Consider the following 14,749-nt stretch of genomic DNA (forward strand, 5'->3'; position numbering starts at 1 on the left):
TAAATATGATGTCCTTTATTACCTGCAAATAACTGTACACTGTCATCATGTCACAATTCAGCCTTTTTTACAACTATACCATGAAGCAGACCTGAGCAGTTACATATGACTTCTGAAACCAGTGTCTCTCATCAGCCTCCAGGAAGATGAACCCCTGAGAAAAATCTTCACGTTGCACCTTTAAGAGATTTCATTCTGAACCACCAGGATTTACACGTGGGGAGAAAAATGCAATACATTTGTTAATCTGAGGGTGTCTGCATTATACACTCCAGTTTCTGAGCTGGAGCCTCATTGTCTTCAGTGTGTTGTGCTCTCGCTGACTCCACCTCCGAGCTGGCCATTAGCGCTGACTCCCTCTGTGTGAGCCGCTCAAGGACCAAATCAGCGGTGCTGGAGAGACTGTGCTGCAAAGACAAAGGGGAGTGAAATAATGAGTGTCTGCAGGGGTGACAACGCTAACGTGTGGATTAAGATATTTATTTTTCCACAAGCAGATCATGGTGATTCTTTTTCTTTGGAGCTTAATATGGATGCTTTCTCATTCCAGCTGCTCAGTGATGAAGAATAGCACTTGAATCACAAAAGCTCATTCTGAAGGCGAAATCCAACTAAAATCATTAATGAAGTCATAAACGTGGGCTAAAAACCACATGAAATCATTTTCCGTTTAAAGTTTTGCAGCTGGCAACTCGATGTCAGCTCAAATACTTCTTCTTAGCTTGAGTTCAGCAGGCAGTGACCATGAGGACGCTACACAGTACCATGACTGTCACACAGGTTTCAGCTACAAACCTGTAAGATGTGCAGTCCCTTCAGTGTGAGAACAGCCAGCTCTCTCAAACCATCTGCAGTTAAATCCAAGTATATGAGGGACAGCAAAGGACTTTTGAAGCTCCGTCTCCACTGCAGCTGAAACTGTCCATTTTGTCCACTTCCCATGGGCTGGAATTTATAACACAGCAATTCCTGCATTATAGAAAAAGAGGATTTATATATAAATCTATCATTTTAAATCAAAAAACAAAACCTATAATCTTTCCCTTTCAATCATACTCACTTCCTCCGTACCTACTTTGCCACTTTATTCATGAGCAGATCTTCTATATTCTTACAATCAGAAAATCCCATGAAGACAGAAAGCTGTTAGTGTATCCTGCTAACGATACGGTGCCTATGTTTCATTTATTCCTCTGAGCCAGCGAGGTCCATTTATATTCAAAAACTATTAAAAACAGATCAAGAAGTCACAACAATGCACCGGCTCATATCTTCCTTCTTTGCTGTGAACAAACAGTGCAGTTTGTTTTGAGTCAATCCCACACATCCACAGCATCCTGCTGGTGAAACTAATCACCAGAGTAGAAATTATTTTTCTACAGCTACAAGTAGTAATAAATGCACTCCTTTTTTCCCAGTTAAGACCTACAATAAGTAGCATTTCCATGAAATGACTGAGCCTTTATCTTAAGTGGCAAGCAGTGAAAAAGATTTGTGTTCAATGGCAACCATCAATCATGGAGCTAAGGGCTTCAGGCCAAGGGTTTAAGTATTAAGAGATGGATAAATACATTGACTTTTATTAAAAAAGTAAAATAAATAAATAAAATACAGCCTATCCATTAGTAAAGGTCTTACCTGTCCATATGTGCCCAACAGCACCTCCTTCTGCCCATCAAAATCCAGATCGATGACCAGAGCACAAACTACTGCGTCCCACTGGTCACTTTCCAAGAGGCATGTGGCCTGGGACAAACCGTCCTTCTGGACATCTCTGCAATAAAAGACATGCAACAAAAAAACCTACAATTTCTTCGTCTTCAGAGAGAAAGCAAAACTGCACAAAACCATTCATTTGTCTCTGACCTGTACACAACTGCCATCTCTATGGTACTGGCCACTAGTAGGTTATAGCTTTCCATTTCCACACCTGGAAAAGAAGAAGAAATGGACAATCTTGAAGTGCGCTGCAGATTCACAAAGTGAAGCAGAGATCAGATGTAACAGAGGAGAATCGTACCGGCCTCTGTGTGGAAGCTCAGAGGGAACAGCAGCACGGTAGAGATTGGACTGTCAAACTGGACCCGCCAGCTCTGCAAAACCTCTGACATAAACACACACAGACACAATACTGAAAACACAAATACAGAAACACACTTGGGGACATCAATGATAAAGCCAAAATGATGGATAGACACACCTATAAACTTAATATTGCATGGACGTAATTAGGCTTTGGCTTCTTTTAACATACTTCAACAAATCTTTAATCGAACTAGACAACTTTTTATTGTAGAGAGCATTGTATGGTGGAATGTAACCTATGTTATGCTACGTGTGGGAAAGAATCTCATTTAACATTTTAAAGATTTATAGTCAAGAACTCTCACTCTGGTCTTGATGCCAAGTGTCATGTCTGGGGAAAACCAGACACCTCTCACCACCTTGCCAATACCATCGCTACAGTGAAGCATGGTGGTGGCTGCATCACGCTATGCAGCAGGAACTGGGAGACCAGTCGAGGGAAAGATGAATGTATCAATATACAGAGCCATTCCTGATGATAGCCAGAGTGGTCTGGACCTCAGGGTGGGAGTAGATTCATCTTCCAGCAGGACAACAACCCTAAACACAGCCTACATAACAAAGGAGTAGCTTTGGGTGAGTGGCCCAGCCAGAGCCCAGACTTTAATCCGATTGAAAGAGAATGGAGAGATTTGAAAGTGAACCGACACTCCAACCTGTTGGAGCTTGAGCGATTCTGTAAGAAGAATGGGAGAAACTTCTCAAAAATAGGTGTGCTAGCTTGTAGCTTCATACTGAAAAAGACTTGAGACTGCAATTGCTGCCAAAGGTGCTTCAACAAAGTACTGAACAAAGGCTGTGAATACTTACATGTACATCCATGTCATATTTTTGGTTTTTCACCTTGTGATTATGGAGCATTGTGTGCACAATTTTGAGGTGAAAAATGAATTTCATTTATTTTTGGAATAAGGCTGTAATGTAACAAAATGTGTAACAAGTGAAGTTGTGAATACTTTTCGGATGCACTGTATGTTCAGCATTCCTGCAGAGAAGCCGGGAGTTCAGTTTGACTAAGTCAGTGGTGGTTAAGGAATCATGAGACAGTCGTGTGATGGAGCGACTCTAAGAGGAACGTTCAAGTACGTTCCACTCGCCTCACCTAGCTCAGTCTGGCTGACCACAGCTAGCCCAACACAGCCATTCTGACAGCCAAACACCGAGAGCCGCCGGCCTCCAGCTATGCTCTGTATATCCATCCATAACACACTGCACAGAGACAAGGAAACAAAAACGTGTTTACAGATGATACGTGTGTTTTTTTCTCGTATCGATAACAATGAAAGTATTTACCCAACTATCATAGTTTGCTTCCAAGAAGCCAAACGTTCTTGTCATTGTTAAAGTAGACACACTTGTTCAGGCTTTCTGGAAGTCATTCAAACTTTTTCTTTGGACACTGGCTACTTTTTCCCTTTTTTCAGAGAAATGCTTTTTGTTTGTTAAGCCGTTATTATTATGATGCTAAATAAACAACAGCTTGATTAAAAAAGGCACCTAACTCAAGGGACGAATCTTTGCTTTCTACACATAATAGACAACTTAGTAAAAAACTAATTTTAACTTGTATCATTAGACAGTTCGTTACTAGCGGCCCATCACAAAAAATACAAATTGCTCCCAGTTCATTAGTTTAATCTTTGGAAAATTTCCAGAGATGTGCCTGACAGTTTGATGGGCATAAAATTATATTTTTGTGCCAACGAGGTGATTCCCAAAGAGCTACAGTACTGGGAATAATTATTTGGCCTCTTCCTGATTACTTAGCTTTGCGTAAATCTATCATACTTAAATGTTTCAAATCATCAAAGGAATTTTTATATTCAAAGATAACCCGAGGAAATGCAAAACTCAGTTTTTAAATTATGAATTTAATTTATTTTATGAAGAAAAAAAACTATTCAAGCCTACCTGACCTGTCGGAGAAAGAAAGGAAAGCGTCTGGCACTCTCGGAGTAATTTGGGTAGGCTGGCTGGGTAGGAAGGTTCCTGCTATTGCAGGTTTTTTCTATTTGTTAATAATGGCTCTCACTGTGATTTGCTGAAGTCCCACATCTTTGGAAATTTCTTTTTTACACTTCCCAGACTGACAGATATCAGTGACTTTGTTTTTCATCTCTTGCTGAGTTTCTTTAGGTCCTGACATGATGTGCTGCTTTTTCTTTTAGAGCTCTTTTTCACAGTAAATCTATTCATTTCATTTTGTTGCCTGGTGTATAACAATGATCACTTTATGAGTTTTAGTATTATCTGTATTTATTTGTTTCTCGTTAAATCATTATTGTATGGGAGGTGTCGGCAGGTATTACACAACAAATCCAACATTTTTTAAAGGCACTGAGCAAAGAACAAGACCAAAAACTGAAGACTTTCCCCACACTGAGGGTGTGAATGCTTGTCTGTCTCTCTGTGTTAGCCCTGCTGCAGGTTGGCAACCAGTCTAGCGTGTAGCCGCATCTTGCCCTATGGGAGCTGCCTCAAGCCTCGTCGTGACCCTTAATCGGATAAGTGGAAAAAGAATGGATGATAGATCTGAAACATGTGGGACTTGTCTCGGTCTCATTGTTCAACTCTCAGTGTTGCTGACTGTTATTATATGCACCATCCTCTTCGTAACTTCGTATCTTAAAACATTCTTTCCACATTTTCATGCTTCCTTCGTTACTCAAACTTCAGTAAATGACACTATAATGACATTATCGTTCTTGTGTATAGTAATAGACCTGCTAACTGAGTACAAACAAACTGTACAAACAGTGATCAGAACAGTAAGCTGGATAATGTGGGAAATCATGAATCTGATTAACAGAGAAACACATAATGCTCATCCCTCATCAAACCCAATCAGCCCAGCGGCCACATCCAGAGAGATGAGAGCTGAAGGGACTCACTTGCTGGGAAGCTGCTGCAGCTCGGGGAAGAGTCTCTCCACTGGCTGCTCTTCAAACTGATGCAAGGAGGCGTTCTGTTAGACACAAGAGAGTCAGGCTGAATGCAACGCTGATGTTTGCATGATCAAAGTAAACATCTTCAGATATACAAAGTTACAACAGATTACAATCATATTTTATCTCCAATGCTTCCTGTAGTATTAGTTCTGTTGCATGCATCTATATGGTTTCATTTTAAATTTTGGAAGACGATTAGGATTTTTTTTTTTTCACAGTTTTGGAACAAAAATCAGAATTCTGACTTTTTTTCATAAAATTCTTTTAAAAAGAATTTTTTTAATGATTTTTCCTGTCTGATTATATTCAGGTTCCTAAGTGAACACTAAAGCAGGGTTTACTTGCTGTGATCTTTCCTCCTGTTCATGCTAGCCATAACAAAATCCCTTTATTATGTGCTTCCAGTGGAGGTGACGAGGAAGAACAAAGCACAGTTCTTGTTTTCTGCTAGTATGAGGCTTCAGAAGTATGACTGAGACAAATCCAATGGCTGTTTGGTCCAACACTCCCTCTGGAATTTCCAGGGATGGTGTCCCTGCTGAGCTGCAGTGGAGCTTAGACAACACATAGAGTGGGTTTCACAGTAAACAGGCTCTCACTGTGGAAGACATTTTTATTTTTGGCTCTTCTGAAAGGCTGAAGCCAGATTTTACTTTATGTTCAACAATATTTTTAAAGAAAGATGTTTGAAGATTTTTTCCCCACAGCTTCCACTGGGAACACAAAGAGAAGCCATCCAACCGTTTACTTTCTGATGGTTAGACATGAGAGGTGATTCCCAACTCTAATGTCTGCAATCCCCTACTTAGTCTGCTGCTACCGTGACTCCACATAATGGATAAAGGGACTCACTAGAGAATACATTGATACACAGATGAGAAGGAGACAAATATTTTAAGTTGTCATTAGAATGCACTGATCTGGTATTGTCTCTGACCTCCTTGTAAAGGTGGATCCTCTGGTCATGACCGCTTAGCAGAAACACCGTCTCACTCCCTCCTTCAGCACACTGCACTCTGACAGACAGAGGGAGACAAGCTCACTCACATGATAAATGGTAAATGGACTGGTACTTATATACATTATACTGCTACTTCGATATATTTCTACTTAATTTGAGCACTAAATGCTTTCTACTTCGAGTCTCACTCACCCAATCACACATTCATACAGCTTCTATCTATACCTAAGCATTTTATTTGTACTGGTACTTTAACACAGACAGAAGGAGCCAGGAGTCAAGCTACCGACACCCTGACTGGTAGACGACCTGCTCTACCTGAGAAAAACATTACATTTACTATCCAGACACACACACACACACAGTCTGTACTTAAACTGCTCAGTGACTGAGCACAGCCATAAAGACACTAAAGCCCATTCATGAATATTCCTGTACCAGCTCATGAAAAATGATGGACTCCAGCTGAGAAACTGAGTCAGCCTGCAGAAACACGATGATTCAGCACAGCAATAGGATATAAAATGTGGTAACAATAGATTTATCAGTACTTGAGAAAAACATTAAATATTTAACAGCACTGAAATCTCAGTTGTCAAGTAGCTAAAGTTGTAATGCTACCAGCCTGGAGTTGTGTTTCTGTATTTTGTAATGATTGATAATCATATAAACGGTCCACAGTTCTGCAGAATGATTATTGTGCATGTATTTTTTATTTACTTTTAATTGTTTTCCATGTATTCTTGTTTTAAAATGTCTACAAAATGTGTGATTTTTTAGCAATTTTCTGAGCTATTTTTAAGCTAAACTGTCCAACATGAATCTAATAGACTTGGGCAGGACATCAGCTCACCTCCTGAATGTGAGCCAGGATGTATGTGTGTTATTCCTCTGCTGTCTGTTTCTATGATAACAGCAGGGGAAGCACACAAACAAGCTTCTGCTCCCTCAACTGAAGTGGATTTTCTTCCTTGCTGGAATCCCAAACACAGGTGCCAGCATCATATTGATCAGCGTGTCATTTCATGCTGCTTGATTAGTAGGAGTACGCTGCAGCAGCGCGTACACTCAGACACTGTCAGAGTTTTGGCCATTAGAACTCTGAACTCTTTCACTATGTAAGCAAAAACAGCATGAGCAAAGACGTCACGAATATCTTTTACATGAGTCATCTTTCATGTTAAACTGCCAAAAATCACATTTTGCATATCCAGCTTCAGTGTGAAGCCCTTACAGCCACCACCTGTATTGTGCCTGTTTGTTTCTTAGTAATTTCTGATTGACGCTACAGCCCAAAGGAGATCGTCATAACCTGCAGCAGGAGATCAGGAAGAGCTCGGTTTTCTCTTTTAATTCTTGGTTAAAACTATGTGGCAAAATCTGCAAGGTTAGTTACCATGGTGACTATAGTCAGCAAGAACTATCTTTGTACAGCAGCAAACTTACTCTGTGTGGTAAAGCTGGAAGGGCGTGAACTGCAGCTCCAGATTCAGGCAGCTCTCTGTTCAGAGAAACACGACATGATCAGGACATGTCAGCGAGAGCACAACACATACGCAGACAATGCATCGCTCACGTGCAATAGAGTCCAGGTTGAACTCTGAGCCAGGTTCATAGTCACAGTAGATATTTAGGAATGGAGTGGCTTTGTCCCCAGAGTCCTGCGAGGAGATCAGCCATGAATCAGTATGCTTCTACCATGGCACAGTTCATACTCTGATTTTAAAGTTACAATACCTTAATGAAGGTGATGCCCACCACCAGACCTCTCTTGGGTGGAGACTTGATGAAAGCATCGATTGATACGATCTCTGCATCAACTAGATAAGAAAACAGAGTCAAACCTTTTCAGCACTGAGCCACTACAAACAACAACGTGCATCATAACAGAATTAACATACGACCGTACACCGACAGCTTCATCATTCATTTCAGACTTACAGAATGATTTATCTTGTTTGTTTTTTCTGAAATAACAGGATAAATATTCAGAGAAAATGTTTCATTATAAGGCAGAAAATCTGTTTTGTTGCTCTGCGCTAATGAGAGAGAGATGCTCTCCTTCATGAAGTGAGATCTATATTGTTAACCTCCACCAATATCATCTACAGTATATTGCTCAGACCCTTTATGTTTATTTGAAAACTTTTTTTAGAATACAAAATATATTCAGCAGATACACTGTGATGTCATTTAAAACGAAAACAAAAATGTATGCCCTACGCAAACTCTACAGACTAGAAGAAGAAATATAAAACGTATATTAAAGCAGTAAATATTCAACATCACCATTAAAATAAAGAACACATTCATGTATCAGTTCTGAATAGTTCTTCACCACCCTTCACACCATTTATATCAAACGCAACAACACTTTCTCTTCTGTTGTGAAAGTATTTCATTGATCATATCACAATGCCTTCATTTATTACCCGATTCACTTATTAAGCTCCCTGTACCACTGTATTTAAGTTTGATCACTATGGCCACTGATTATTGTTTTTAGTTTGCTTTTTTCTGTTTTGTTTGATTTTCTGTCATTTGTATCTTTTTAGTGCTGTTACATTGTATTTATTCATACTGTATCCCAGCGGTCCCCAGCCTTTTTTGCATCACAGACCGGTTTATGTCCGACAATATTTTCACGGACCGGCATTTAAGGTCCCTATTGCCAGTCTTGGCAGCCGGGGGTCAGTCCGCCAGGGCCTCCGCTCCTGGCCGCCACCCGGCACACAATGCACCCGACCCCTATGGCGCCTCCTGCGGGTGGTGGGCCTGCGGGAGGATGGGCCCATGTCTCCTCTTCAGGCTGTGCCCGGCCGGGCCCCATGGACTAAGGCCCGGCCACCAGACGCTCGCCCTCGGGGACCCTCCCCGGGCCTGGCTCCAGGGCGGGGCCCCGGTAACCCTATCCCGGGCAGGGTAAACTGTTCCCTCGATGTCCTTTTCATAAGGGTCACCTCTCTGGTGGGGAAGGAGCCTGAGTTAGTGCGTGAGGTTGAGAGGTACCGGCTAGATATAGTCGGGCTCACCTCTACACATGGCTTGGGCTCTGGAACCAGTCTCCTGGAGAGGGGCTGGACTCTGTCTCAGTCTGGAGTTGCCCCTGGTGAGAGGCGGCGGGCTGGGGTGGGTATCCTAATATCCCCTCGGCTTGCTGCCGGTACGTTGGGGTTTTTCCCGGTGGACGAGAGGGTTTGTTCCCTGCGCCTTAGGGTCGGGGAACGGGTCCTGACAGTCATCTGCGCTTATGCGCCGAGTGGCAGTTCAGAGTACCCAGCCTTCTTAGAGTCCCTGGGGGGGGGGGGGGGGGGGGGGGGTGCTGGAGGGTGCTCCACCTGGAGACTCTGTTGTCCTGCTGGGAGACTTCAATGCTCACGTGGGTAACGACAGCGAGACCTGGAGGGGCGTGATTGGTAGGAACGGCCTCCCTGATCTGAACCCGAGCGGTGCTCTGTTATTCGACTTCTGTGCTAATCACAGTTTGGCCATAACGAACACCCTGTTCGAACATAAGAGTGTCCATAAGTGCACGTGGCACCAGGATGCTCTAGGCCGTAGGTCGATGATCGATTTTGTAATCGTATCAGCAGACCTGCGACCATATGTTCTGGACACTCAGGTAAAGAGAGGGGCTGAGCTGTCAACTGATCACCACCTGGTGGTGAGTTGGATCAGGTGGCGGGGTAAGACGCTGGACAGACCTGGTGCACCTAAACGCGTAGTGAAGGTGTGCTGGGAACGTCTAGCAGAGGCCCCAGTCCGCGAGATCTTCAACGCACACCTCCGGCAGAGCTTCAACAGCATTCCGAGGGAGACTGGGGACATTGAGTCCGAATGGACCATGTTCAGCGTCTCCATTGCCGAAGCTGCTGCATTGAGCTGCGGCCACAAGGTGGTTGGTGCCTGCCGTGGTGGTAATCCCCGAACCAAATGGTGGACACCAGAGGTGAAGGGAGCCACCAGGCTGAAGAAGGAGTCCTATCGGGCTTGGTTAGCCTGTGGGACTCCGGAGGCAGCCGACAGGTATCGACAGGCCAAGCGGAATGCGGCTCGGGCAGTGGCTGAAGCAAAAACTCGGGTGTGGGAGGAGTTCGGAGAGGCCATGGAAAAAGACTTTCGGACTGCCTCGAAGAGATTCTGGCAAACCGTCGTCTCAGGAGGGGAAAGCGGTGCTCTACCTGCACTGTGTATAGTGCTGGCGGAGCGCTGCTGACGTCGACTGAGAAAATTGTCAGGCGGTGGAAGGAATACTTCGAGGACCTCCTTAATCCCACTGACACGTCTTCCGAGGAGGAAGCAGAGTCTGGGGATGAGGGGAATGACCCGCCAATTTCCGGGGGCGAGGTCACTGAGGCAGTTAAACAACTCCTTGGTGGCAGAGCCCCTGGTGTTGATGAGGTCCGCCCCGAGTTCCTGAAGGCTCTGGACGTTGTAGGGCTGTCCTGGTTGACACGCCTCTGCAATGTTGCGTGGAGATCAGGGGCAGTACCTGTGGACTGGCAGACCGGGGTGGTGGTCCCCATCTTCAAGAAAGGGGACCGGAGGGTGTGTTCCAACTACAGGGGGATCACACTCCTCAGCCTCCCTGGGAAAGTCTATGCCAGGGTGCTGGAAAGGAGAGTTCGTCCGTTAGTCGAACCTCGGATACAGGAGGAACAATGCGGTTTTCGTCCTGGACCACTGAACACTGGACCAGCTCTTTATCCTTTCCAGGATACTTGAGGGTGCATGGGAGTTTGCCCAACCAGTCTACATGTGTTTTGTGGACTTGGAGAAGGCATTCGACCGTGTCCCTCGGGGTGTCCTGTGGGAGGTGTTGCGGGAATATGGGGTGTCTGGCCCATTGCTACGGGCCATTCGATCCCTATACAACCGTTGCAAGAGCTTGGTTCGCATTGCCGGCAATAAGTCGGACTCGTTCCCGGTGGGTGATGGGCTCCGCCAGGGCTGTCCTTTGTCTCCGGTTCTGTTCATAATTTTTATGGACAGGATTTCTAGGCGCAGCCAAGTGGCGGAGGGCTTTCACTTTGGTGGCCTCAGAATCTCATCTCTGATTTTTGCAGATGATGTGGTTCTGTTGGCTTCATCGGGTGAGGGCCTCCAGCTCGCACTGGAGCGGTTCGCAGCCGAGTGTGAAGCAGCGGGAATGAGGATCAGCACCTCCAAATCTGAGGCCATGGTTCTCAGCCGGAAAAGGGTGGAGTGCCCACTCCGGGTCGGGGATGAGTTCCTGCCCCAAGTGGAGGAGTTCAAGTATCTCGGGGTCTTGTTCGCGAGTGATGGGAGAAGGAAGCCGGAGATCGACAGACGGATTGGGGCTGCAGCTGCAGTAATGCGGACGCTGCACCGGTCCGTCGTGGTGAAGAGGGAGCTGAGTGTAAAAGCGAAGCTCTCAATTTACCGGTCGATCTACGTCCCTACCCTCACCTATGGCCACGAGCTGTGGGTAGTGACCGAAAGAACGAGATCGCGGATACAAGCGGCAGAAATGAGCTTCCTCCGAAGGGTGGCTGGCCTCTCCCTTAGAGATAGGGTGAGAAGTTCGGCCATCCGGGAGGGGCTCAGAGTAGAGCAGCTGCTGCTCCACATCGAAAGGAGCCAGCTGAGGTGGTTCGGGCATCTGACAAGGATGCCCCCTGGGCGCCTCCTGGGTGAGGTGTTCCAGGCATGTCCCACCGGGAGGAGGCCCCGGGGCAGACCCAGGACACGCTGGAGAGATTATATCTCTCGGCTGGCCTGGGAACGCCTTGGTATTCCCCCGGATAAGCTGGAGGAGGTGGCTGGGGAGAGGGAGGTCTGGGCCTCTTTGCTTAGGCTGCTGCCACCGCGACCCGGCCCCGGACAAAGCGGATGAAGATGGATGGATGGATGGATGGATGGCATTTAAGGTGTCGCGGAAAAATACAACAAAATAAAACCAAAAGAAAAGATTTATTAATAACACACTGGAAAAGACCCAGGGAAACCAAGTTTACAATAATAACGTTAAAAAAATAATGATAAAAACCGATAAAAACCCTGAAAACCATCAATTTTACACCCGGGCCTCAACTCTCGCAGCCTGGTATCAAACGACCACGGACCGGACCGGACTTGTACTGGTGCGTGGCCCAGGGGTTGGGGACCGCTGCTGTATGTTGTCTCAAACCGCATACAGCAGGAGAATATGTATATTCTCCTTTATTTAATCTGTTTTGTTGAAGGCTGGTTTTAAAGTTTTGGCTTCTGTGACACAATAAATTCCAGTCTTCAGCATAAATCAACAATCTTATCATTTTATAATAATATAGAAGGGATGCACTGATTGGGCGAAGGAAACAAAAAATCTTCATTACAATAACTGTTTCAAGTCTTCATCCTACTATCTGTGACATCTAATCTCAACAGAAAACCACGAGTGAGCTGAAATAATAAACATGACATGAGTCAAAAAGACTAATATCAGACCATATTTGTGCATTCCTATAGGTCATTCTGAAATATACAATCTGTACAATTGTTTAGTTGTTGCTTGAAGTGTTAAACTTCTGTAATTTTACGTGAGTAAAATATTCAGTGCATGCAGTTTACGTTGAAACACAGTCTTTCTATTGTGTTGTGTAGCTTCCTTACCTTAAGGACAAGCTCTGTAGCAACATCTATGTGCACATATCTGAGTACTTGCACAACAAAGGAGTAAAACAAGAGTTCTTTCCAGTCCCCACTCACTGGGGCCCCTATAGCTTCATTTTAAGTCGTCTATTGGTTGTTAAGGGGGGGAGGGGATAAAGTCTGTCAGACCTCAAAAACCAGGGGCCCCAATCATTGAACCTGTCTGTTTCTATGTGGCTTTTTTGTCATGCAAATTACTTTTTAGCCACTTACTTCCATTCACTCTTACTCCACAAGGACCATCTCATCACATGCTGGAGCCCTGACTTAACTGCAGCAGACTTCTGTACTTTGAACAGGTCTGCTGTTTACTGCACAGTATTGCCTGGATTGTGTCTTACAGTTCAGAACCAATGGGTGACAGCAGTTACGTCCTATCTGTTATGTACAGTCTATTTTCCAAACCCAGGGGTCAGTCCATAAGAAAAAGACTGTTAACACAGAGATGTTAATATACAGTCAGGTCTCTTCAAAGAGTCACACAAATGTAAGGAGTTTATAGACGACAGGAGAAGCTTGTCCTGATCCAAAAATCTACTTTCGGACTGCTGTCTTCTATAATTGCTTTTAAGATTTTTTTTTTTTTAATTTTTTTTTTATTTGATAGAAGATCCAGGAAACAGTAAAGGAGGTCTAGGTCTAATGTTTAATGTGTAAGAAATAGTAGAAATAAACATAATTTCTTCAGTACTGAAACTTGAGCACTTGACCCGTCTTTCCCCTGCGTACCTGGGATGTAAGTGAACTGAACCTCCTTGGCCACCGGTCGGATCTTCTGCTGCAGCTCTTGGTATCTGAAACACACCACCTTCCCCTTGAGAGTGGCCGCTAACAGCTCCTGCTCCCCGGCCTGACACAGCCCATAAATGTTGCTCTGCGACGGGAAGCGGCTGAAACTGTCCTCCACGAAGGGATACGATTCTCGGAGCATCTTGCAGGATACAAGCACAATCACTGGTTTATATTAAGATTTGTATTAAACATTTAGACTTTTCCCCGTTCATGCTTGTGTAGTGGCTGCAGAGCCCTCAAACTCCACAACAATGAGTTGGATTAAAAATGTTCCCGCTCGTTCATTTTGAAATTCAGCTAACACTCTCCACAAATTGCATATCGACGCTAAAATAACTCAGTTAATATTATTTTATTCTGATATCACATATCCTCTAACGAGTGTCTCTAAGATATAATAAACAACTTGAATAGCCATAGACAGTACGCATGAAGAAAAATATCCGGGTTTGACCCGAGCTGCGTTCACTTTCATTGGAAATATGGGTTTTAATATCTATAAGGGACTCAGGGGAGAGAAAACCCGGGCCACTGTGGACAAAACCGCTATCGGAATAATTGAAAATATTACTATATTTTAGAAAGTAATTTTAAGGTAGATTTGTCGTTGTTCCCGTGAAATTTCTTCATTCTGTGGTCAAAACACAGCTGCCAGCTGACATTTTACGTGCATTTAAAATGTCACACATCCTTTACAGAGTAAAATCAGCCATTCTTTTTGAGGTACAAAAACGCTTAAATTGGTTGTAATTTAATATAAGCCTTCTCCCAGTTTGGTTTAATTCCTCCACTTTACTACGCCATGAAAGGCAGCGCGTGGCTTTTTTTTCTTCGTGTAGTAAACGGGTGACAGATTCAGTGCATCGCTTGTATCGTGCTGCCATCTAGTGGCACTAAATCCCTCCTTTTTAAACAAGAAAGCATGTGCTGAAGTTTTTTTGTCTGGGATTTTAATTTTCTGGTTGCATTTATTTCAGTTCTAAAAATGTCTTTTTCCACGTACACCTTTGACAATTCCTGATTCAGTATTATTATATGCATGTGTGTTTAATTAATGTTTGCTGCAACAAAACAATTAGTTGCATGAATACATTGATGCTCAACCACCAGAGGTCAGAGCTAACCCACTCATGCAGATGAAGAAATTCCAGAGACGCGTAGTGCGGTGATTAGCACTGACCTCTGCTCAAGTCCAGGCAGTGGGTTCTGCTTCCTCCTACAGTCCAAAAACACGCGTGGGTTTAGGTTAACTTGTGATTCTGAATTGGCTCTAGGCGTGAATGGTTGTCTGTGTGTTATCCAGGCGTGC

General features: G+C 44.1%; 1 protein-coding gene across 1 annotated transcript; it reads right to left on the reverse strand.

The window, feature by feature from the left end:
- On the reverse strand, positions 1-13,900 carry kptn (kaptin (actin binding protein)). Its single transcript, XM_026182516.2, has 12 exons — positions 13,378-13,900; positions 7,732-7,814; positions 7,571-7,655; positions 7,441-7,495; positions 5,971-6,049; positions 4,977-5,050; positions 3,188-3,294; positions 2,021-2,104; positions 1,867-1,930; positions 1,639-1,774; positions 796-969; positions 1-407 (listed from the first exon to the last, which is right to left on the reverse strand). Exons 1-12 carry the CDS (start codon positions 13,577-13,579, stop codon positions 243-245), a joined length of 1,308 nt encoding a protein of 435 aa, XP_026038301.1. The 5' UTR covers positions 13,580-13,900; the 3' UTR covers positions 1-242.
- Between the last annotated feature and the right edge of the window lie 849 nt (positions 13,901-14,749).

This window comes from Astatotilapia calliptera, chromosome 10 (genome assembly GCF_964374335.1).
Source record: "Astatotilapia calliptera chromosome 10, fAstCal68.1, whole genome shotgun sequence".
Classification (NCBI taxonomy): Eukaryota; Metazoa; Chordata; class Actinopteri; order Cichliformes; family Cichlidae; genus Astatotilapia; species Astatotilapia calliptera.

Excerpts from the sequence above, each read along its gene's own strand:
- kptn (XM_026182516.2), bottom strand. The coding sequence starts at position 13,579 with ATGCTCCGAGAATCGTATCCCTTCGTGGAGGACAGTTTCAGCCGCTTC. Across the intron at positions 3,295-4,976 it reads CTGCAGCAGCTTCCCAGCAA|TGTGTTATGGATGGATATAC; the intron begins GTGAGTCCCTTC and ends GTCTCTGTGCAG. Across the intron at positions 970-1,638 it reads TGTTGGGCACATATGGACAG|GAATTGCTGTGTTATAAATT; the intron begins GTAAGACCTTTA and ends TCTATAATGCAG.